General features: G+C 42.0%; 1 protein-coding gene across 3 annotated transcripts; it reads left to right on the forward strand.

The window, feature by feature from the left end:
* The first annotated feature begins 8786 nt into the window (after positions 1 to 8786).
* On the forward strand, positions 8787 to 12544 carry LOC112318607 (extracellular glycoprotein lacritin). Of its 3 annotated transcripts, none has more exons than XM_024575827.4 (5): positions 8787 to 8909; positions 10113 to 10163; positions 11328 to 11459; positions 11828 to 11908; positions 12398 to 12544. In XM_024575827.4, exons 1-5 carry the CDS (start codon positions 8852 to 8854, stop codon positions 12469 to 12471), a joined length of 396 nt encoding a protein of 131 aa, XP_024431595.1. In that variant the 5' UTR covers positions 8787 to 8851; the 3' UTR covers positions 12472 to 12544. The 3 variants fall into 3 exon arrangements, with proteins under 3 accessions (XP_024431595.1, XP_024431596.1, XP_024431594.1); XM_024575826.4 differs by having other exon boundaries at positions 8788 to 8909; positions 11828 to 11929; XM_024575828.4 differs by lacking the exon at positions 11828 to 11908.
* The last annotated feature ends 12573 nt before the right edge of the window (positions 12545 to 25117 follow it).

A 25117-nucleotide genomic window follows, 5' to 3' on the forward strand; every position in this document is an offset into this window, starting at 1 on the left:
CTCCCATCAAAGGCCTCTACACCTGCCTTTGATATGCAGATTAATTCACCCATTAACACCCAACTCTTCACCACTGTATTCTCACCCTGGACCACTGGAACTACCTTACCTTCCTTCTGAAGACCCTCCAGGAAGCCATCAGTTAAACAGAGCAGCACCTAAATCTCATAAGCTAAATGTTCCCTGTATCTTAACCCATCTTCAGGGCCCTTCTGGGGGAGTCCTACCATGAACGTCTTAGGAATTTGAGGCCCAGTGCCAGCCCTCTTCACATGGAACCCCAAGAAGACTCTCCCTTAGAGAATATGCAAGCTCTCTTCCCTAACTCAAGGAATTCACAGGAAATCATTAAAAACAGCATGTGGAAGAAAAATCTGTGAAGAGGCAAAGGAGAAAGAGAAACAAAATCTATGCAAGAAATTGAAAGAAATTTGATGTGACCAAGGCAAAGTCCAGAGGAGGGAGCCGGGAGGGGTTGAAAAGAAAGGGACAGATAGGAGCCTGTCCATGAAAGGACACGTGAGCTTGCCACAGAGTTTGTGTATTAGAAATCACTTGGACACTGGGTAGATGGAAGCTGAGACAATCAGAGGAAAAGACAGTTGTGAGGCTGCTTCTTTAAGAAATGGCCAGACCCAGAGCTGAGGCAGAAGCCCTGGAAATGATAAAGGGACAACATGTCAAAAAGAAGAGTTGATAAGACCCCCATGTCCTTGTAAAATACCATTGAGGTTGGAAAGAAGATGGAGTTGGCGAGGTTGGAAGGGGTGGATGGTACCCGACATCCTTCAAGCTTTATTCATATTCTCTTTCCTCCCACTCTCCCCTCTCCCTCTTCAACTCTTTCTCCTTTTCCCTTTGTCTCTTTCTTCCCACCTTCTTTCCCCATTTTTTCTATGGCTATCCTAGATGTCCTCCACACTCTTAAGTAAAAACCCAACTTGGGCTAATCCTGTAATGAGAAGCTGAGAAATGATGCCCGGGAGCACCAGGTTTTAAGTCTGCAGCCTAAAAACAAACAAACAAAAGATAGCTATTAAACAGAAAGCATCAAACTAGGAGTATGTGTGTGTTGTACCTGAGGAGAAGTGGGTACAAAGCCTGGCCCGGAGCCCACTGGATAAAGGAGGCCCCATGAGACTTCAACAGGTACCCTGGCCCTTCACCCTGAACCACAGCCTCCAGTGTCAGCCTGCTTAGACAGCACAGGCCCCAGCAAGGTTTTTGATTCACAGCCACCCTCTCACCCATGAACATCAATTCCCAAACTGATTACCTCCTTATTCCTCACTTCCTCTGCCCCATATCATTTTACTGTACATCAAAGTGTTTGTTTGTTGAGTGAGCCTTTCCATGGCCCTGGAATCGGCTCCAGGGCCCACAGCTGGATATCACAGGCCATACACGAGTGCCCCACATTCTGTGGAGGACTTTGACATCTGGAGCCTTATACCACCCTGACCTCCACCCTGGGACTGACAAAGAGTTTAAAAAGCCAGCCCAATCCCAATCAATGCCAGGATCATCATTCCCTGCCCAATGGAGAAGGAGACTTGCTGTGTGGGGAATGCATGTTCCTACCAAAGAGATTTTTCCTGACCACCCCATGGAAGAAGGGAGGGAAATGCCCCTCCCATCCTCCAAGTCACATGAGGGGCTGTCAGAATCACTCATAGATTGGAGGTTCCAGTCGAAGGGGAAACTGGAGTCACCCTCCCCAGAGGGTTATTTGCTCTAGACTGACATGGAGCTGCCCATAGTGAAGCCAACCTATGTCTGCAGGCATCAGAATTATATTGGTTAGGAAAGACTAAACCACTATAAACAATAACCTAAAGTATAATTGCTCAAACACAGTACAAGTTTGTATCTTTCTCAGGTACCAGATTTAGGATAAGGGGCAGTAGCCAGTCTTCTCCACATAGTGATTTAGGGATTCAGGCTGGCAATCGTTCTGCCATCTTCAATACCTGGCATCAAGGCCATTGTGTCATCTTCATCACCATTCCAACCACAGAAGTGGGGAAGCAGCGCGCAACAGATTGCTTGGAGGTTTGTCTGGACCACACTAGCAAGTGATGCATGTTGTTGGCAAGAACTCAGTCCCATGGCCACACTTAACTGCAAGGGTTAGTAAATGTCTGGCAGGAAGATGTTCAGAACGAATGTTGGTGTCCCTGTAGCAACATCTGCCACAGAGCAGAATGAACAAAGAAACTGGTGCCTGCTTTGCTGTCTGAAATTTCTGGAGGCAGGAAGTTTTCCATGGTAGTCCATGGAAAAGATACTAGTATCCTGAAGCCTTTGGAGGGCAAGGAAGGAAACGGAAATTTCCCATTGCTCCCATGATTGCATTCAGCAGAGGGGTCAAAGGCCAAGAGGCTGCATGGATTCTCTAGGCCAGATGAGAAAGTTGAGGTGACGGTCACTAGCAGGGCCTAAGGGAACTGCCACTCTAGAAGGGTTCCAATAGCCATGGTGGGAGCTGGGGTAAAACTGAACACCAGCCACCTGAAAACCAGCACACCGTGCATCAGCAGAGGCCCTCAGGGGAGCAGATGAGTGGAGACTATGAAAGAAAGAGATCAGGACTTCTCCCCCCATTGACAGGAAACGGTTATCTTAGAATCTCTGCCTGCCTGTCTCACCTCCCCTGAGATCCAGAACCAGACCCTACATCTGTCTGCTGGGAAGAGAAAAGGAGATACGGTTTTTAAACTGGGTGGATTTTTAATAACTTAAAAACACTTTTAAAATGTGGAATCTGCTCAAAGATGGGAAAGAGAGAATAGACAGTTCATATCTGGAAACACTATTTGCAGGGGCTAAAAATCTGCCAGGTCCTGACTAGTCAATAAGCCGTTGCTTCCAAAGAAAATGTGAACCTACAAGGACCAGGATTTGCCATCATGGAGATAATGAAGAACTAAACACCCATTCCTAAAGGACTGTCTACTAAAACTTCAGCCCCAACTCTCAAAAAAAGCTCAGAAAAAAACAGAGAAAGAGACAGAGACAAAGATAGAGAATGATCAAGCAAGCATTAGTAAATGTTAACACGTGGGAACTCTGGTCCCCAGTGGACCTACAAAGAGTATTTTCTTTTTTGACCTTTTTTTTTTTTTTTTTTGCAAATATCCTGTAAGTCTGAAGTTATTTCAAAATAAAAAATAAAAACATTAAACAAAATGTATTAAAAACAATAAAAAAGAAAATCAGGAGATTTCACATGAAAATCCATATTTTTTATTTTCCTTGAAGAACTAGAATGTCCTGCAACAGTCATCTTGAGGGAGGCAGCTACTACAGGTGGGACAGGCACATTCCAATTTGCTCCCGCCCCACCACTCCCTCCTGACTCCCTAGTCCCAAGGTGGAGGGACATTTATCATTTATCATTGCACCTGCACTGTGGTCAGCCTTACACCTGGCCTGCCTGGCTCATTTATGTTACTTGCCTCACTACTGTAGGCACTGATATTGGCAACCCCAAACCCTCACCTTTGACTCCAAGTCCCTGTCCAGACATTGCCAGGTGAAACAGCAGGGCCACATGGGATCCAGGAGAACTGCTTGGACCACACACAGGAGGAAGGCTGGCTCTTTGTTCTTTGAGGACTTGCTCTGTGGCTCTGAGGAGTTTACCACTTCACCTGTGAAACCAGGAAGAGAAAAAAAGAGTTCTTCATGTCAAGGTCTAGAAAAAGCTTTGTGAAATTGTACATAACATATCCTTTTTCCCTCTGGGCCCTCCCTGATGATCACTAGCCTTCCAAAATTAAAATGTCAAAGGGTACTATGGTGGTTTTTTTTATGTATCAACTTGGCTGGGCCACAGTGGTCAAACAGTATTTTGGATATTTCTGTAAGAGTGTTTTTGGATGAGATTAACATTTAAATTAGCGGGCTTTGAGTAAAGCAGATTACCCTTCATAATACGAGTGGGTCTCATCCAATCAGGTGAAGGACTGAATAGAACAAAAGACTAGCCTTCCTGGAGCAAGAGGGAATTCTGCCAGCAAATGGCCTTTTGACCTGAAACACAATATCAGCTTTTTCCTAGGTCTTTAGCCTGATGGCTTTCATACCGGAACTACAGGTGTTAGTCTAGCCAGGCTCCATAATCACGTAAACCAATTCCTTAAATAAATACACACACGCATGCACACAATTTCTTCTGGTTTCTCTAGAGAACCCTGACTAGTGCAGATACTGATTAGTTAAGACTTGAGAAATTTAATGTTACAGAGGCCTCATATTTATTAACTGGAACTCAATATTCAAGCAGAGAGTGGTTGTTCACAGCACCGACCTTGGAACCAGAAAGTCTGTGCTGGAAGCCAGCTCGGCCACTACTAGCTGTATGATGATGGGTCACTTCCTTAGTGTGCCTTTGCCTTAGTCCCCTCATCTGTAAAGAGTGTATATTAATAGTACCTATCTCATTATGTGTTTTTATGAGAATTAAATGATATTAAAATTTATAAGGCTCGAAGAACAGTGCTTGGTACATATTACATGCTGTGTGTTAAAGTAGAGTTGGAGTTTTAAAAACTCTATTGCTTTCTCTTCATATCATTCCACTGGCCAAGGCAAATAGTCAAGGGCAACAGGGGAGTGTGACAGGCTTGGGCAAGCCCACAAGAGCTTAGCAGAGACAAGTCATGTGAACCATAGCAGTCAGGGTAAGATGGTCCTGTAGACACAGCTTATGCCTGTGTCTTGAATGTGTGAACTATCTACCCCAAGGCCTCAGGGTCACTTCTTCCCTTTGTGGTCCCTGCTACCCCTCCTATCCCAGGACAGGGTTTCACATACAGGAGGAGACCAAGGAAAAGACACTCAGCACAGGTCAGATGGAGTGGGGTATATCAGTCTAATTATATTTTATTGATTATGCTATTATAGTTGTCCCAGTTTTTTTCTCCTTTATCCCCCTCCTCCCTGCACCACCCCCTCACCCTCCAACATTCCCCCAACACACATTTCACATCCATGGGTCATACATATAAATTCTTTGGCTTCTCCATTTCCTATACAATTCTTAACCTCCTCCTGTCTATTTTGTGCCTACCTATTCTGCTTCTTATTCCCTGTACCTTTACCCCATTCCCCCTCTCCCCCTCTCCACTGATAACACAGAAGGGATTCTTTATGAAAGAAATATATATATTTATAGAGGTTTAAGTAAGGACTAGCAACAGCAGGAAGTCATTCCCATCCCTAAAACTGGAGCAACACAGGGAGGAAATGGTTTTCCCTGAGACCAGTTAGGAGAAGGAGTTGTGAAACCAGGGCCACTAGATAGAAGCTACAGTCACAGAGAAATACTGCCATTGCTGCACCGTGCAGTATTAATTATTTGTGGCTAAATAACCAATTATTCCAAAACCCAGTGGTTTTGATGCTTCCAACAGCATCATTTCTTATCGCATACTTGCCGTGGGCCAGGAGTCCAGGTGCAGCTTAGCTGAGTCCTGCCCTGGGAGTCTCTGACAAGGCTGCAATGAAGTTACCAACAAGGCTATGAAACGGTCCATTACAAGCTCAGTCACATGATTGCTGGCAGGATTCAGCTCCTCCAAGACTGCTGGACTGAGAGCCTCCACTCCTCTCTGGCTGAAGACATAAGCTGCCATCAATTCCTGGACATGAGGGCCTCTCCACAAGGCAGCTCACACCATGGCAATTCACTTCACTGAGGCAAGCAAGCTGAGAAGATCTGAGGTAGGGGTCATCTGGGAGAAATAAGCAAGACATAGTCATAGTCCTTTCTAACAAAATTTTATTGCATTTATTGGGTGACATTGGTTAATAAAATTATATCGGTTTCAAGTGCACAATTCTATAACACATCATCTGTACATTGCATTGTGTGTTCACCACCAAAGTCAAGTCTCCTTCCATCACCATTTATTCTCCCTTTACCTTCTTCTACCTGCCCCCTCTGGAAATGGTAAACACTATACTGTTGTCTGTGTCTATGAATTTTTTGTTTTGTATTTTTGTTTTTGTTTTTGTTTTTTGCTTAGTCCCTTCATCCTTTTCACCCAGACCCCCAACCTCCCTCCTCTCTAACAGCTGTTAGTCTCTTTTCTATATTTTTTAGTCTGTTTCTATTTTGTTTGTTTATTTTGTTCATTAGATATTACATATAAGCAAAATCATGTGCTATTTGTCTTTCTATGACTGGCTTATTTCACTTAGCATAATACTCTACAGGTCCTTCCAATAGTCATATTCTTTTATAACCTAATCTCAAAAGCGACAGACATCCCATCAGTTTTGGATTTTCCATTTATTAGGCAAAAATCATTAGGTCCAGCCCAAGCCTGGACAGTGGGGAGTACTCAAGGGCATGAGTACCAGGAAGTGGGGATCTTTGCAGCCATGTTAGAAATCTACCTACCACGCATGCCAAAGCAGGGAGGGAGCAGGAGGAACAAATGCTTCTACCAATCTCTCTTCCCATTTTCTGATCATCCACCAGTGTGTGCCACTGGCCAAACTCAACCAGAAGCTAGAGGGTAAGGAAGCCCAGGTGACACAGCCCACAAAGGTCATCCTTCCAGACCAGGGCAGAGATGGGAGGAGAATAGATCTGAGGCAGGACTGGGAGGGAAGTAGGATGGGCAGAGAATTACCAGCACATGAGAAAAGACACAGATGGGCAAACTGACAGTCATAACAGTCAGATGCCATGGAAGACAAGACATCACAGAGAACAGCCCCTCATCCGGATACAGGGGATGCATCTCTTTTCTTTAATTCGTGTATCCAATTCTTTCCCAGGCCCTATAACTTGGGGTAACATTGGACCTGGGCCCTGTTATAAAAGTTATGAAAATTTTCTATAGAGGAAATGTCCCTACCTCCACCTTACCCCCATTTATGTCAATACTTGCCTTTTTAATCCCTGAGACAAAGAGGAGGATTGGGAGAGGAAAGGGAATGAGCAGTGACATTTGGGAAGACCTTGCTCTTTGACAGCTCTAATGTTGATGCCAAAATCCTAATTTCCTCTTAGAAAAAACTTGTGCAAATATCAAAGTTTGCTTCTGTTGGCCTTTTCAATGTGCTCAGGGAGACAACTTGGGATCTAGAATCAGAATTTCTTCTTGTATAGTGTACATACAGACACACACGTGCACACACACCTTAGAGCACTCATGCAGTTAAAACTTTCTCCTGTCCCTCAGCCCACCCCATCACCTTCAAGGCTCACAGACCTGGACCCTCAGGTGGGCAGTCAATTGCCAAGTCCTGTCCCTGTGTTAGTTCAATGCATTCTTCTTCATCTGCTGACCACCATTAGCTGCCAGATAAATCCCAAATATCAAACCACACAGGCAGTAAGTAGGGCAGCAATTACTTTAACCCAGGTCCCACACCCCATGTCTGGAGCAGATCAGCTGCCTGACTGTGATGGTCCTCTTACATGGAGGTTAAGGATAGGTGGAATGGTCTGAAAGAACTCATACCTCATGCCTGTAATGTCCCACCCCTTTACCTCCTTAGGAGATTAATGTTCTGAACCCAGGTACCCAAAACATCCTCATGTCAAAAACCTCCCAATACCCCCGTTTCCCACACTGATCTTCAGGGTAGCCATGAGACAGAGAAGCCTGCAGGACCACCCGGGGCTTGGTGAGAACAAGCACCACCAAATGGAGAATCACAAATTGGTATCCAGTACCCTATTCTCTACCCATCAGCTCCTCATCTGGCTCCTGTTACTTTGCAGCCCCATTTGATTTAGCATTTAGCACAAGCCTGAATTGAACCTGCCCAGAAAGATGAACCCTCTACAAATTTCAAGAATCCCATGCATCTCCACAGAAATGTATTGTCTATGAAATGCTTTGCCACATGTTATCTCACCACTCTCTTGTACATAGGAGCTGTAACTTCTAGAGGACAAATGAAAACCCTAAAGTTTGACAGCATATGACAGTACACTGTCTGATGTATATGACAAAGCCAGATGCAGAATTCAGGCCTCTTGATTCCAAGCTCAGGAGAGGAAGAATTCCCAAGTCAAAGAGAATTATCTGCTTTTCTGGACCGTGGGTCACCTCCCCATTTGAAATGAAAGCTAAGTTCCAACTTCAGTGAACTACCATCTTCTTTCAACCAGGAGGTCCTCTCAGAAATGTGGAATGCCATTGGTTGGCCCGAACATAGAGTTTGACAGGGGCCCCTGTGGGGCTGGGGAAGTTCCTCCTATGGGGAAGATAACTTCAAGAGCAGAAGACAACTCCAGAGAAGGCACATGTGCTCTCAAAGCCATCTCCTCAAGAGGAGAAATGAGCCATGAACTCAGTCCCCAAAAGTCCTGAGTGTGGCCTCCCATGGAATGGAGCTCACTTAGCCTGGAGAAACCTCTAAGCCCTTGCACTGAGCCCTGTGGAGATCTAGGCAAGAGGTGGCAATGTGATCTCCCAAGCCCCCAACCTCCTCCTGGACAGATGTCAGGATTAAGAATCCTACCACTACCCTCAATAGATACATTTTAGAATCTCCCCAAACCAAACCTGCTCTGCCTCTAGTCCCTGAGATCCCAGAAATGTGAACCCAGAGGGCGGGTGGGTAGAGAAGGAGAGAGATGGCTGACAGTTAGTAGGGAAAGGACCTCCCAGCAAAGATGCCACGTATCAACTAGGCCCAGCTCACCTTTGTTGACTTGGCAGGTGACAACCTGGGGAAGAAGGGGTGGAGGACACGGAAGTCACACCCCTCCAAACTTGTTTCCCATTGGTCCTTGGTGTACTTAAAAAGGCCCAGCAGTCCCAGCACTGTATTCTGGACCCTGTGAGTATTCTGTGGTTATACTCACTCCTGACCCTCGAGCATGAGATTTATGGCTCTCCTTCTTCTGGCCGCTCTGTTTGGAGCCCTGGTCTGTGCCCGTGAGTATGGCCCTACCCCTGCACCCACCAGGTCCTCAAAGTCTAAGGTAGCCCTAGCTCCTATCTTTATTCCTCTTCCTCTCCCAGTGCTGTCCTTGCTTCTCCTGCTTCTGCAAGTGACTACTGTCCCCAGTTCTCCACACATGTCCTCTTTACTCCACTGCTCAGGGAACTAGGAACCCCCTGGCCCTGCCTGCTTTCTGGCACATCTCCCCACAGTTCTCATTTACCCACTATGATTGTCACACTGGCCTTCTTGCAGGGCCTCTGGGTCAATGCATATAGCAGGACAGGTTGTCCCCTACACAAGGGTGCCAGGCAAGGAGTGGTAGGGGTGAAATCTACCCCATGTTCCACTTGCCAAGCAGCATACCCTGCCCATGGCTGGCTCTCAGGATCTTTTCTAATTACACAAAAGCATTATTTGGGCCAGGACCACCCTGCCATTCCTCAAACTTTAGGACTTTCTTTCTTGCTCTTCCCTCTGCCTAGGATGCTTTTTCTCCCTGTCTCCTTCCCCCAGCCAACTCTGAATGTCACTTGACCAATGATTTCTCATCTGTGAAATCTCACTTCAGGTATGAATTCTTCAAAAAAGTCTTCCTCAAAAAAATTTATGAAGGATCAATTAGACCTCGTTTTGCCCTTATCACACCATCACACCAGAAACTAAATAATTGCGTAGTAGAACGTTAGCTCTGTCGGGTCAGAGTCTTGTCCACCTTTTTCATCATTAAATCCCCTTCACTTAGCAGAGAGCTTTGCATAATGTTGTGTTGACAGAATAAGGGGAATCAGGGCTGGAGTCCAGTCCCATAAACCACTCACACATAGCCCCGTGGCCCCAGCACTGTCATCCTCCACCACCATAGGCCACAGCTGGCTCCCTGACACAGTCTTAGACACCTTCACGAGCCAGAAACAGGTCGAGAGGAAGGCAGTTTCCAGAGGAGTATTTCACTTCTCTCAGGACAGCTTGCTTCAAAAAAAAACAAACAAACAAAAAACGTAGGAGGAGTTGAACATCAGAAAGAACGCCCCAATGGAGCTACTGGTGTGGCAGAAGGACATGTTCAACCAACAGGGAAATGTGTCCCTGTGTCCACAAACATTCCTGAGAGCTCAGGGTTGGGGATGGGAGGGAGAGTGGTCCCAGTGTAGATCAGCTTGATTCCTCACTGTCATCTCTCTTCTCGGTTGCAGAAGACACCACCGATAACATTCCAGATGCTACGACTGAGGATTCTCTGACCTGTGAGTCCTTCTCTCCTTCTGACCCCTTCCCTGGGGAAGGTTGAACAGCTGGGATGTCAGTGGAGGGTGGGGGAGCAATTCAGGGGGAGGAGGTTGGGTCCTGTTCTGGGTGGTAATGGGAGGTGCATGGGCTGGGATGGGACAAGTATAAGGATGAAGTATGAGAACCCAGACAGACAAGCTTTTAGGAAGAATGGGAAAAAGGCTTATTGTGAATAAAAGGGAGAAAGAGATGAAATTAAATAACAAGGGCAATATCGCATGCAGTATTCACATCTTTACAAACACCTTGTGTGACTCCCAGCTCCTTTGCAAGGTTCCTGCTATCTGACCTCAGACTCCATTTCCAACCTTCTTTTCCCTGCCTTTCCTTCATGTACCACCCACGTCTGCTAAATTCAATGAACTTCTTTGCATTTCACCCACCTATCCCATGCATGCCTTCCCCTGAGCTTTTGCTGACTCCCTGCCCCTAAGGAAGCCCCTTTAGAACATCCTCCCTGCTGAAATCCTTTCTTCAAGACCCAGTTTTTCTCCACTGTGCTCTCTACCATGCCCCATAGTCCTGCCCCAATTCCTCTCCAACTCTGCCCGTGAGAAGTGCCCAGCCCTGCCCAGTGTCTGAGAGGCTCTGTTTTAATCCATTTGGGCTGTTACAACAAATTACCATAGATTGGCTTAAATAACAGAAATGTATTTATCATAGTTCTGGAGGTTAAAAGTCTGAGTTCAGGGTGCCAGCATGACCAGGTGCTGGTGGGGACCCTCTTCTGGATTGCAGACTGCCAACTTTTCGTTGCATCCTCACATGGTGGAAAGAAGGGGAGAGAGAGCTCTCTGTGGTCCCTTCTACAAGGGCCCTAATCTGATTCTTGAGGGTTTCACCTCTTGACCTAATTACCTCCCAAAAGCCCCACCTCCCAAACCATCCCATTGGAGGTTTAAGATCTCAACATATAAGTTTGTGGGAGACACAAACACTCAGCCCATAATGGGCATGTAGTGTGTACAAATCCCATCTCCCACAAGAGGGAGGGTTTATGCCATTTCACTTCTGTATCCTGACGCCCAGCAAGTGTTAGATATCTGAGGCCCTGCCACCCATTCCTAGGAGGGAAAAAAATACCTGAATTTGCTAAAATCAACAAATGGGTGTGTTTGTAGCTGAACTTGAGACAACAGCTCCAGCAGAATCTACTTCACTCCAAGAGACAGCTGCAGCAGCCCAGAAGACTGCTGGGACAACTCAGGCGCCAGCCACGGACACCGTTCAGGAGCAAGAACCAAATCCCCTGAGTAAGTCTCTGTCTCTATGCCAGACAACCAGCTAGAGAAGTCTCTGGCAGCAGGTCTACATGATGCCTCTACCCACAAAGACAAGCCCAGAACAAGCAGACATTCATTCCTTCACCTGAACACAAGGCACACATAGGGTGAACGCTGCACCCCTACACAGAATCTCTGCAATAGTAGATTTCGCTGCCTGCACTATACACATTTTCTTTCCTGGCCCACCCACTTTCCTATGCAAGAGAAGCTGGGCCTCTCAGCAAAACTGCTCCACTTTAGAAATTTATACAGGGATAATGGTGGTGGGGGGATGCGTCGTTCTTTTTAAATGTGGTGGCTTTTCTGATGATGTGATTCTTCTGCTCCAAAATTAGAATCCATGATAGAGAAAAGTATCTTGCTAACACAAAAGGCCTTTGATGGAGCAGAAAAGAGAGCCAATAAAGGAATCCAAGGTGGACAAAAGCTAATTAAAGGTGAATGCATCCTAAGGCAAAGCCTTGAGGAAACGGGAATATTCATTGCCCACTATCCACGCAGTGGGGGGAGGTGGGCAAGATCATGCCCCCACCACCCTACACAGGAGACCTGGAACTGCCCCAGCCCCTCCCCATCGAAGCTTCCCTTATTTTGTGCCTTCAAATGACTCCAATTTCTCATCTACATTCAAAATGCACAGTTCTCCAGTACCAGGTGCCCCTGAGTTCCCACCTCCAACCTTCCCAGTGCAGAATCTACTCATTTTTCTCCCTCTCACCCATTCCCAGGTGTGTAGAGGGCATGTCCTTAAGCCTCCGGTGAATCTAACCTCCCTCCCTCTGATTGTATCAGGCCCCTGGGGGTGTAGTGAGGTTGGAAAGAAGAAGATGGAGTTGAGGAGGATGGAAGAGGTGGATGGTGCCTGGGGACCTTCACACCTCATTCCCATCTCCGCTTTCTTCCAGATGGAGTTGACTTTGTACAAAGACTGAGGAACAATTTTTTGGATCCAAAAAAATTTTTGCTTCTTGGTGTCTGAAAAGAATGGAATCTGGGAACTTAATGCCTTAAACATGTGTGTCGCCCAGAGCAATTAAACCAAAAGCATGCAACTATCGTGTGCCTGTGCTCTGTGGGGTGGGCCCTGAGCAGAGAGGGAGAAAAGCCCTGCCTGGACCCCAGACCCTGAGCCAGTCATAGCCTGCCTTCAGGACACCGTCTCTAACAAGCCCTTTTAGTCACACTGAGCCACATTTTGGTCCAAATGCCTCTCAGTTCTGGTCTGCCTCCTTATTCTTCACACAGGGTTCCTAGTGACATTTGAACATTTCCAAAAATTAAGTCAACTTCCAAAGAGCCAGGAATTGTCATCCTGAAAATAGTCAAAGCCTGAACCATTGCTACAAAAGCCACTTTCTTGTGCCATTATTAAAAATGCATCCCTCCTGCCTTCCACTCATAATTTCCACACTGGGCCAAAGTGAAGGCTAATTAGATAAGATCAGTAAAATAATGAGCCACTAATTGAATCCATTACAATTACCATGTAAATAATGAGCCACTAACTGAATCTATTATAGTTATCCATGTGATTGTTCTGCATCCCTTCTTTCCCTCCACCTCTGTCTGGGACTACACTTAGCATACAGGTGAACAGGGAAGGAGCACTCACAACTGTAGAGGAAAAAAGCCATCACTCTCCCTAAGCCCAGCGTGTGGCATCTCTGCTCTCTATCACCCTAGAATCATTGATTCTAGACTGTCCTTCCTCCTACCCCATCTGAGTCACTCCTCTTCTATCCTGGGGTTGAGGGGTATTCAGCCTAGACGCTTTTTTAAGGGAATGAGGAAACACATCTTCCTACTCCTCCCACCGCTGCTACATATGGTATGTTTTTGAGAACTCTGCCCAGGAAACAAAGGGAGACCTTCAGGAGCAGGCCCCCTCTGAGCAGTGATTATAAGAAACACTGGATAAACAGGGCACTTCATACTGAGTAGACTGCCACCATTTTATGGGTTGAACTGTGTCCTCCTAAAATGACCTGTTGACATCCTAATCCTGGTACCAAAGAATGTCACCTTATTTGGAAATTGATGTCCTTATAAGAAGAGAGAAATTTCAACACAGAGGCACACAGAGAGACGATGATGTAAAGACACCCAAAGGTAAATGACCATGTGACAATGGAGGCAGGGACTGGAGTGATGCTTCTATAAGATAAGGAATGCCAAGGATTGCCAGCAAACAGCAGAAACTAGAAGAGTCAAGGAAGTGTTTTTCCCTACAGGTTTTAGAGGGAGCGTGGCCCTGTTGACACCTTGATTTTGAACTTCTAGCCTCCAGAACTGAGAGACAATAAATTTATGTTGTTTTAAGTCATTCAGTTTATGACAGTTGATTACAGCAGCCCCAGGAAACAAACACACACCACTACTCACATCTTCGTCAGCTCATCAGGCTACTGGCTTCCTCTTACAACTGCAAGGTCACACCCTGTGACCACCATCACCCATTCCCCCCACCTCCCAGGCCCTGGAAACCACCAAACTACTGTTTCCATGAGTTTGGGTTTTCTTAGTTTGCACATATAAGTGAAATCATACAATATTTGTCTTTCTCTCTCTCTGACTTATTTCACTTAGCACAATGTCCTCAAGCTCTATCTACATGGGTGCAAATGGCAGGATTTCCTTTTTTCTCGTGGCTGAATAATATTCCATTATACTGATATATATGTTGTATGGTTTTTACTGCATAGGTCTTTTACTTTCTTGGTTAAATTTATTCCTCAGTATTTTATTCTTTTTGACGTTATTACAAATGAGATTATCTTCTCAATTTATTTTCCTGATAGTTTGTTCTAAAAGAATTTTTTTAAACTGAGTATCCCTTTGCACATACCAAAGCTGGAATCTAGAATTTTTTGTTGAAGGTATAAAAAATTGTGAAAGGCAATGCAGTGGATTAACATCTGCCATATAATCAGCAAGGCTCCCTCCCTCCCCCTTCAGATCTTTGCTCAAATGCCACTTTTTGAAAGAGGCCTTTCCTGGCCAGCTATCTAAAATTGCAAGTCTCCTACATATTCCCTACTTTATTTTTGTCCTTAGCATTTCTTTTTTTTTCCAACTTTTTTGAGGTCTATGTAATATACAAAAAAATGCACATATTTAACATATACCTTGTGGTGAGTTTGGACATATGCATGCACCCATGATACTACCATCACCACAATCAAGGTAATAAACATATCCCAAACCTCAAAAAAACTTCTCATCACCCCTTGCTCTGTGTGTGTGTGTGTGTGTGTGTAACACTTAGCCTCTTAGCATGAGATCTACCCTCTTAACAAGTTTTTAAGTGCACAATGCCGTATCATTACCTATAGCCACTATGTTGTACGACAGATCTCTAGAACTTACCTCGTAGCATTTCTCAGTACCTAATATCCTATATAATTTACTTATTTGTCTGTTTTCTTTACTAGAATGTAAGCACCATGAGAGCAGGGATTTCTGTTTCTTTTCACTGGTGTATCTCCAGTTCCTAAAACAATGCCTGGAATCAATGTTGAATGAATTCACCACTTCTACCCACCTCTCCATTCTCATCTTATGAAGTCAATGTTTCCCTCTTCTCTACTCTCAGAATGTATTTTTTTGCACTTGTGCTACATCTCTACCAGGTAGATAACTCTTCAGAAGTAAGTCCACCCTGGCTGGTGTGGCTCAGTGGATTGAGTGCTAGCCTGTGAACCAAGGGTCACTGGTTCAATTCCCAGTCAGGGCACATGCCTGGGTTGCAGGTCAGGTCCCCAGAAGGGGGCGTGTGAGAGGCAACCACACATTGATGTTTCTCTCCCTCTCCTTCTCCCACCCTTCCCTTCTGTCTAAAAATAAATAAATAAAATCAAAAAAAAAAAAAAAAAAAAAAAACAAGCTAGTCCATCTCGGTATCCTTATTACTCAGTGGAAATAGAGGCTTAAAAAATGGCCTGTGCATTGATATTGAACAATGGAGATTCATGTAGGCACTGTTCACTCAGGCCTGTCTGTAATTGCTCAGAAGACTTCTCCCACCCTCCCCACAGACAGAACCCACTCAGGCTCTGCTGATACCTGCCTGCCAGCACCCCAACACACCCCAGGTTCTTCCCCCACAAAGGAGGGAAAACTTTAGCGATCTCACATTCAAACCTCAGTGCTTTCAAAGCTGCAGTGATCATGACAAAGTCTGATGAGGGGAAACAGCTTTCCCAGGCACTGTGTCAGGGGAAGCCCCAAGCCCAGTGAAATCCCTTTCATCCCCACAGACAATCGCCACAGTCCAAAGGACCTATACCGTCTAAGAAGAAAAAAGGCACACACAGCTCCTCTGTGTGGTAGAGGTCTGTCCACTCCAACATGCTACTTTTGTTGGGAGGGTGGGGAGCAGAGAGTGGTTTCAGTGGAACAAACCACTCGAGACACATGCAGATACATCTATGTCCAGACGGAAGGCCAAACACGGCTTTCTACCTCCCTTCCCACCCCAAATGTCATGAAGTGACACACAATAATTATTCAATTAAAAAAGGATTATTTCTGTGTTTGCAATTGTTTTCCTGATTTTTGAGGTTATCTAAGTTTACTGTTCAGATATGAATGATATTCTAAATCAGCAATTTTCAACTGGTGTGCTACAAAAACCTTTTAAACATACAATACCTGACTATTTAGTAGGGGCGCTGACCTCTTTTCCCTTAGATTGTCAAATTTTTTTTTTTTAAAGACAACCTCCAACACAACAATAGCCGTCCAGTGTGATTGAATCAAAATTATACCAATTTTTTTGTCAGACAGCAAAAAATATGTTTTTTGGTATGCTGCTGAATTTTAGTAATTAGTTTATGTGTGCCATGAACTTACAAAGGTGGAAAATCACTGTTCTAATTAAATCAATACAAATTAATGGGGAAAAACATTCAATGACACAATTCCAAATGTAAGGAAGAGGACTAAAGATACATCTACCTATGTCTTATCTCTGAAACCAGTTGAATTGATTTACCACAAGGAAAATAATACAGATATCTAAATTCCATTTGAATGAAAAAGTACTTACAACCCCAAATAACCCTTTCCAGGAAGAACGTCTGCAACATCCAGTGCAGGGAACCAAATTGAGAGAGGATGTTGACAGTGCCCCGTACTGACGACAGATCATGGGCAGGGCGGCAAAACAACTTCTCTAAAGTGCACGACACAATCAGAGGAACAAAATCAAAGACGCCATGTTTGTAGCTAGATCCACCTTATGTATAATGACTGCTCCTGGAAAAGAGCACTGAACTCATAGAAAAGAAAAACATAATTGAAGACAGTGTTCCTTAAAGACAAAAGAAAATTTTCACCCTGGCCAGTGTGGCTCAGTTGGCTTGAACCCACAGCCTTTTGAACCTCCCAAGGGCTGTGGGTTCAATTCCCGGTCAGAACACATACCTAGATTGCAGGTTCTGGGCTGATGGATGTTTCTCTCCCTTTCTCTCTGTTCCTTCCCCTCCCTCCAAAATCAATAAGTATGTCTTTGGATGAGAATCAAAAACAAAAACAAAAAAAAAATAAAAGAAAAAGAAAAGTTGAATCTTGCTGGGGGAGGGGGGAATAGGCAGTTGTTTAGTAGATGTAGAGTTTCAGTTTTGCGAGATGAAAAAGTTCTGGGGACTGGTTGTGCAGCAACATACATGTACTTAACCCTACTGAACTGCATACTTAGAAGTGATTTAGATGGTGAATTCGATGTTATGTGTACTTTACCACGATTAAAAACTAAAGTTAATAATAATGTGAATCTACATATTGAAAGGAAAAACAGATTTAAAATGACCAATGCTGAGAACGGGCTTGATAAAATTTTTCACCTTCAAGGTAAAGAAAGGTTGATTGGAAAAGGGGAGAAGGGAATTAAGTACAAACTTCCAGTTGTACAATAAGTCACAGCATGTAATGTACAGCATAGGGACCACAGACAGGAATATCAGAAAACTATGGATGCTGATAGACGGGCACTAGATTTATTGTGGCCATCCCTTTGTAAGGCATGTAAATGTTGAATCACTATGTTGTACACCTGGAATTAATATAATATTGTATTTCAGCTATAATTTAAAATAAAATTTTTTTAATGAAAATAATCATTGGACATTCAGGCAAAACTATCATCATTCCTACTGAGGAACTGAGGGGGAAATTATATATATATACATATATATTCAGGCTGGCTTCAAACTTTAACACCAAAGGAGTGGAGAAATCCTTACAAAGTCCTCTGAGAGAAGAAAAATGAGATCCAAGCATTTTGTAATTCCTCAAATTATTTTATCAGGCTAAAGGCAATAGATAAATATTTCCAGCATGCAAGAATTCAAGAAATTTCGTCCTTATGAGCCCTTTAAAAATATATTAAATGATAATCTCTAACCAGCCCAGAGATAAACAGAGAAAATGAGGTAAAGGGACTAGCTGTGAGTGCTAAATTCACTTTATTACAGGACAAAAGCCAAAATCGCTGAGGAGTAATTGTTATCAAGCAGAAGGTAAATGTTATAAATTATGAGAATGTAACCAAAGATCAGAATAGGGATGGTGGGGATAGAGAGAGAGAGGGAGTTAATAAAAGTAGGCTGACTTCAACAACTTTTATAGTTAGAGTATCAAAAAACTGTTTTCTTTTTTAAAGATTTTACATTTTTTGTTTGTGTGTTTGTTTGTTTATTTATTTATTTTAGAGAGAGGGGAAGTGAGGGAGAAAAAGAGGGAGAGAAACATTGATTGGGTGCCTCTCCAGGGACAGGCACGTGTGACAACTGGGAATCAAACCAGCAACCTCTCAGTTGCAGGAGGACGTCCAACCCACTGAGCACACCAGTCAGGGCTCAAAAACTTTTTTCACCTGCTGAGACCAGTAATAAGGGTATAAAGGAAATCACTAGAAGAGTTAATACTTCAATCCATGAAAATCAGATGGTGAAGAGTAGGAGACAAAGGAGAGAACAGAAAAGCTATTTTAATCATTGCTTGTAGAGGGAATCAACTCTAAATAGTGAAGAACTGAGTACATCACTTGAAGTTATGGTTAAACGATAATCAGTAGGACTATTAAAAATTATACATCTTTTATATTATCAGAAGAACCACACACACACACACAAAAAGATACATAGATCTTAGAGCAAAACATAAATAATAAAAAACTGTTAAAATTGAAGGATTGCATTAAGAAGATAAAATTAGTACCAAACACACCTTTCATGTGAATAAATAAAAATAGCACAAATTCATGCATTAAAAGCAAATGTTTTCAGCCCAGGCTGGTGTAGCTCAGTGAACTGAGTGGTGGCCTGTGAACCAAAAGGTTGCTGGTTCAATTCCCAGTCAGGGCACATGCCTGGGTTGCAGGCCAGGTCCCCTGTTGGGGGTGTGAGAGAGGCAACCGATTGATGTATCTCTTACACATTGATGTTTCTCGCCCTCTCTTTCTCCCTCCCTTCCCCTCTCTCTCTAAAAATAATTAAAAATAAATAAAGTCTTTTTTAAAAGTCACAAAAGAAAGTAAACATTCTCAGATTGAGTCACAAAGCAAACAAAACTATAAACAATTAAAAGATATACCAGTAATAACATAACTGCTTCATTTTGTCTTCCTTTCTGTTTGTCTACATTCCTGCTTTCTTCCCTTAATAATTCAGTACAAAAACCAGTAGAAAGAGCCAGCAAGGAAGGCCTCTGCAAGGCCAGGGGGTGGGCACTGCTGGAAAGCTGGAGCACGGTGTTGGATCTGGAAAGAGATGAGGAGGGAGTCTGCCCAGCAGTACAGGAAGTGGGGGCAAGTAGTGGTATGGCATGGGGTGTCAGATTGCAAGCAGGGTGAGAAGGGGGTCTACATGATGTAGGGTGACTGAGCCAGAATTCTGTGGTGCCAAAATTTATATATATAAATACAGGGTATGGCAGAAGTAATGCCTGCATGAATGTGGTTGGTAGGGTAATAATATAGGTGTAATAATTTATAGTTTTAATTTGAACATTTCACCTAAAATGTCACATGCTATCCTTGAGTGTGATATTGTTATGTTACAGAATTACACACTTATGATTTTGTAATTTAAAAAAAGGGTCATTATTTGTGCCAGACCCTGTACATATAGAAATACATCTAGGTGTAAATGTGCATGTATGATTTATTTGTATGAACATAGATACATTCATGCAAACATATATTCCCTGGCTTCAACCAATGGGAGGGCCTGGAAGCAATGACATTCCAACTACAATGAGCAAACCTCCTGTATCTTCATTTCTAAGTACCATTAAAAGAACACAGATCTTTGGAGAAATGGCTAATTCCAGAGCTAGGGCAAAGAACTGCATTTTGAGCTTGGAATTCCTGGTTGTGCTAGAGAATTATAAAGTGCTCAAAGAATGATGGATTCCTGTCAAAAGAATACAAAAGCTAACCAGAAAGCTAGCTTGTCCCAGACTAACCAAGTTCAATAGGAAAGAAAAAAATCACAAAATAGTATAGTAATAATAATAATAATAAATAATGATGGCAACAGGATTGTAATTTATTGACTAACTAAAAAGTCATGAGTCCATGTAAATATATCCCTAAATGAGGAAGTGAGAAAGGCTTTCCTTACGGTAGAATGGCAGCTAACGAATGTAGAAGGAATCATTGAACTAGAAAGTCACTATCTGGCAACAATCACAGGATAAATAATTCATCCAAGAAACATCAATCCATGCTAAAACTAACTGGTAAAAGTTTGATGAGGAACAGGATATTTACACAGTCTCAGAGTAACTTCCTACAATGTGTTTATTAATTACAAAGGGGAAAAAAGAGTAACTCCACAGTGGAGAAACCTGGCAGACATCAGATTAACCAGCGATCAAAGTTAACATCACAAAAATGGGGCAAGTAGAAATTGGGTGCCACCTGATAAAATGTAATGTGAAGAATACAGTGTTGCTTCTTGCTATTCCTGTCAAAAATACAGAACCTGAATCTAATCATAAAGAAACATTAGACAAACCCAAATCAGCAAACGTCCTACACAACTGGCCTGTAATCTTTAAAAGTGGAATTCGTGAGAATCAAGGTGAGTCTGAGGAACTGTGAAAACTAAATGCTAGTCTTGGAATGGCTTCTTTTGTCATAGGGGACATTATTGTGACAATTGACAACATTCAAATGGGGCCTGTGGTTTAAATGGTAATAAGGTATCAATAGTGTATCAAATGTTAATTTTCCGATTTTAGTGTTGGCATTAAGGTTATGATGAAGATGTTCTCCTTTGTAGGAATTACATAAAATTAAATAGAAAAGAAGAGTAACGCAGAAAAATAGGAAGTCAAAGGATGGGCAAAAACACATATGCAAATTTTAGAAAGTAGAATATTGATCTTAATATCAGATAACACTGATTTTAGCACAAACACATTAAATGAGACAAGGAAGACTATACAAGTATAAATAAAGTTTGCAATTCACAACAAAAATTTTAACAGGGACAAATATTTCTTCTCCTTGTAAAAGAGCACCAGAACTTTAGGAAACGCAAGATTAGTAGTTGAATTCGCCTTCCTTCCCTAAAGGCCAGGTAGACCAGAAAACTATGGCTATGGAGTACATGTGTAACTTACTTAAACAGTAAGATAGAGCTAATTCGATACTCTTGGAAAGAGAGAATATTCCTTCACTTCAAAACTGATTAAAAATGCATCAAAATTTTATAATGACAAGCAACCACAATAATAATGGCTAACACTTCCATAAAACTTAAAAATGTGCCAAGCGCTATTCGAAACGCCTTAAAGATTTTAATTTTTGTAGTCGACATAACAGCCCCATGATGAAAATCGAGACACAGAGAAGTTCAATAAAGTCATGTAGCTAAGGATCTGAACTGAGGCAGCCTGGCCCAGAGTCATACTCTTAACCAATGTGTCAATAAACTCTAAAATGTAGAAATAATGCAAATGGACATCCTCTGATCATAAAACAATAAAACTAGAAATTAAGAACAGAACTAGATAACGCCCCCCAAAAATCACATCAATATGGAAATTTGTAACCCTCTTAAATGACTGGATTTAAAGAAGAAATAAAACCAAAATTATTAAATATCTAGAATTTAAACATAATGAAAATACTACATATCAAAATTTGAGATAAAGCTAAAATAGTACACATAGGAAATTTCAGTCTTAAATATTAACATTAGTCAAAATAAAAGTTAATAATAAATCAATTAATCAACCAACTCAAAAACTTAAAGAACAAACTAAATCCAATGAAAGCAGAAAGGTGAACTTAATAAAAGTAAAATCAGAACTTAATTAAATGAAAAAGAGAAAATTATAGAACCTAAACTTCAAAAAATCTTATAGCTGATTATTTAAGAAAAATGTAGATAAATAGATATCTAACTCTTGACAGCAACAACAACGCAAAAAAAAGGTGAGGTTTGGGGGTGAGAGAAACCAAAATAAGAAATAAGAATGGGGACATAACAAAGATAAAAAGGAAACTCAAATAATTAAAAGATTATTTTTGCTTCAATCTGCAAACTAATTGGTTAAACCTGAGTAACGTGGATGATTTTTCTAGAAAAATATACAAGAAACTGACCCCAGAAGAGCTAAACTACATAAACAGATGAATTATTTAAAAAAGAAATAGAAACTATCAAGAGCTTTCACACAAAACAGCACCAGGCCCAGAGGACTTCACAAGTGAAGTCTACTGTCCCTTGAAGGAGCCCAGCTTCATTGATACCGCTCCAGAGCACAGAGAGAGGAGAAAACCTCACAAGCACAAAAACAAAGCCAGCCAAACACTGATTTCAAAACCCAAAAGAGTGCCCATAACATTTTTTTAAAAACAAACCAATCTCTCACTTGAAAACATTGAGACAAAATCCTAAGATATTAGCAATAGAATCTAGCAGTAAGCGCAGTCCACACCAGGAGCAAAAGAATGGCTCAGTAGTAGGAAATATACGAATATAATTATATGTACCAGTCATAGATGAAGTTTAAGCAGATGGTTATATCCAAAAAATTCTGCAAAGGAATATGACAATAATTCAACATTCAGGGTTCTTAAAGATGATTTTATCATTTAAACGATACTGGTAATAAAACCACACTCAGAAGGTTTGCCACAAAAGCTTCCACTTAATTATGGAAGGAGTATTCAAATAGTTCGATCCAGTACTATGTTGAATAGGAGTGGTGAAAGCAGACATCCTTGTCTTGTTCCTGATCTTAGTGGAAAAGCTTTTAGTTTTTGCCCATTGAGTATGATGTTGGCTGTAGGTCTCTCATATATGGCCTTTATCATGTTGAGGAATGCTCCCTCTACTCCCACTTTGCTGAGCGTTTTTATCATAAGTTGGTGCTGTCCCTTATCAAATGCTTTTTCCACATCTATTGATATGATCGTGTGGTTTTGTCTTTCCTTTTGTTTGTGTGATGTATTACATTTATTGATTTGCAAACATTGTACCATCCTTGTATCCCTGGGATGAATCCCATTTGATCATGGTGTATGATCTTTTTAATGTGTTGCTGGATGCGATCTGCCAATATTTTGTTGAGGATTTTAGCGTCTATGTCCCTCAGCAATATTGGCCTAGAGTTTTCTTTCTTTGTTATGTCTTTATCTGGTGTTGGGATTAGGCTGATGCCAGCTTCATAAAAAAAAGTTTGGGAGTCTTCCCTCTTCTTGTATTTTTTTAATAGTCTGAGAAGGATAGGGGTTCCCTCTTCCTTAAATGTTTTGTAAAATTCTCCTGTGAAACCATCCAGTCCAGGGCTTTTGTGTGCAGGGAGTTTTTTGATGACTGCTTCAATTTCATCTGCTGTTATTGGTCTGTTCAGGCTTTCTACTTCTTCTTCATTCAGTTTTGGGAAATTATATTTTTCTAGAAATTTGTCCATTTCACCCTGGTTTTCAAATTTCTTGGCATATAGTTGTTCATATTAATTTCTTACAATCCTTAGTATCTCTGTGGTATCAGCTGTAATCTCTTCATTCTGTAACCTCTTTCATTTCTGATTTTGTTTATTTGGGCCCTCTTTCTTCTTCTTTTTTTTTTTTTTTTGATGTGTCTGCTTAAAGGCTTGTCAATTTTGTTTATCTTTTCAAAGAACCAGCTCCTGGTCTTATTGATCCTTTGAATTGTTGTTTTAGTCTCTATGTTATTTAATTCTGCTCTGATCTTGGCTATTTCCTTCCTTCTACTTGCTCTGGGCTTCGTTTGTTGTTGTTCCTCCAGTTCTTGTAGATATAGGGTTCGGTTATTTATTTGAAATGTTGTTATCTTTTTTAGGTAGGCCTGTGTCGCTATGAACTTCCCTCTCAGGACTGCCTTTGCTGTGTTCCATAAGTTTTGGACTGTTGTGTGTTCATTTTCATTTGTTTCCAGAAACTTTTTGATTTCTTCCTTTATCTTATGCTATTCAATCTCCATGAATTTGAGTGTTTTGAGTTTTTTCCTTGAGGTTGGTTGCCACTTCCAGGCCCTTGTGGTCCAAGAAAATGCCTGATGTGATTTCAATTTTCTTGAATTTGATGAGGCTGGTTTTGTGCCCTATTATGTGGTCTATCAGAAGGAAAGAAGGAGCAGCTGCCCTTAGTGACAGCATCGATAGAACTGGAGAGCATTATGCTAAGTGAAATAAGCCAGGCAGTGAAGGACAAATATCATATGATCTCACCAATCAGTGAAACATAATCAACAAAACAAACAAGCAAGCAAAATACAACCAGAGACATTGAAATGAAGAACAAACTCACAGTAACCAGAGAGGATGGGGGAGAGGATAATGGGGGATAATAGGGGAAGGGCCATCAAGGAATATGTATAAAGGACACATGGACAAAGTCAAGGGGGATAGGTTCGAGGGTGAGAGGCAGTGATGGGTGGGCCAGGGGGATGTGGTGGGGTAAAAATGGAGACAACTCTACTTGAACAACAATAAAAAAATAAAATAAAATTTATGGATAAAAAAATAGTTCAATCTAGGAAAATGTATCAGGAGATAGGTAAAATGAAAATCATTAAACAATTGTCTGAAGGACTAAGGAAAATAAAAAAGAATATCATAGAACTAAACCTATAATACCATAGAAGTAAGATTCTAGACAATATCAGCATGATGGGATGTGGAGAGGGAAACCACAGGGACATAGCAGCATGAAATGCTTGTTTTATTAGAATGAAAATATAGATCTTGAGCATCACATGTCTTCTCACCAACATGTCTGCAATTTTCCCCAATCTCTTTCTCTGCTAGAGTTGAAGGAAGAAGTCAGAGCTTGGAGATATACTACACTTAGGCAGAGAGAAGAGACAGAGAAAGTGAGCACTGGATAGGATATATTAAAATTTTAAATTGGACTTAACTATGGGCTATTCCTGAGATATTATTAAGGAACCAAAAGTGGATGTTGTACATAGCATTTTTAAGGCAGTGATTAAAAAAACTAAAGCCATTTCACATCTGAACTCTATCTAATTCAGACTGTTCATTACATGCTCTTGGTTTCCTATACAAAATTTAAAAGCCCTTCTTCCTTCACTGACAGATCATTTTATTCCCCCTCTGCCCTCTCATCATGGCCGTGTGTT

This window comes from Desmodus rotundus, chromosome 3 (assembly GCF_022682495.2).
Source record: "Desmodus rotundus isolate HL8 chromosome 3, HLdesRot8A.1, whole genome shotgun sequence".
Taxonomy (NCBI): Eukaryota; Metazoa; Chordata; class Mammalia; order Chiroptera; family Phyllostomidae; genus Desmodus; species Desmodus rotundus.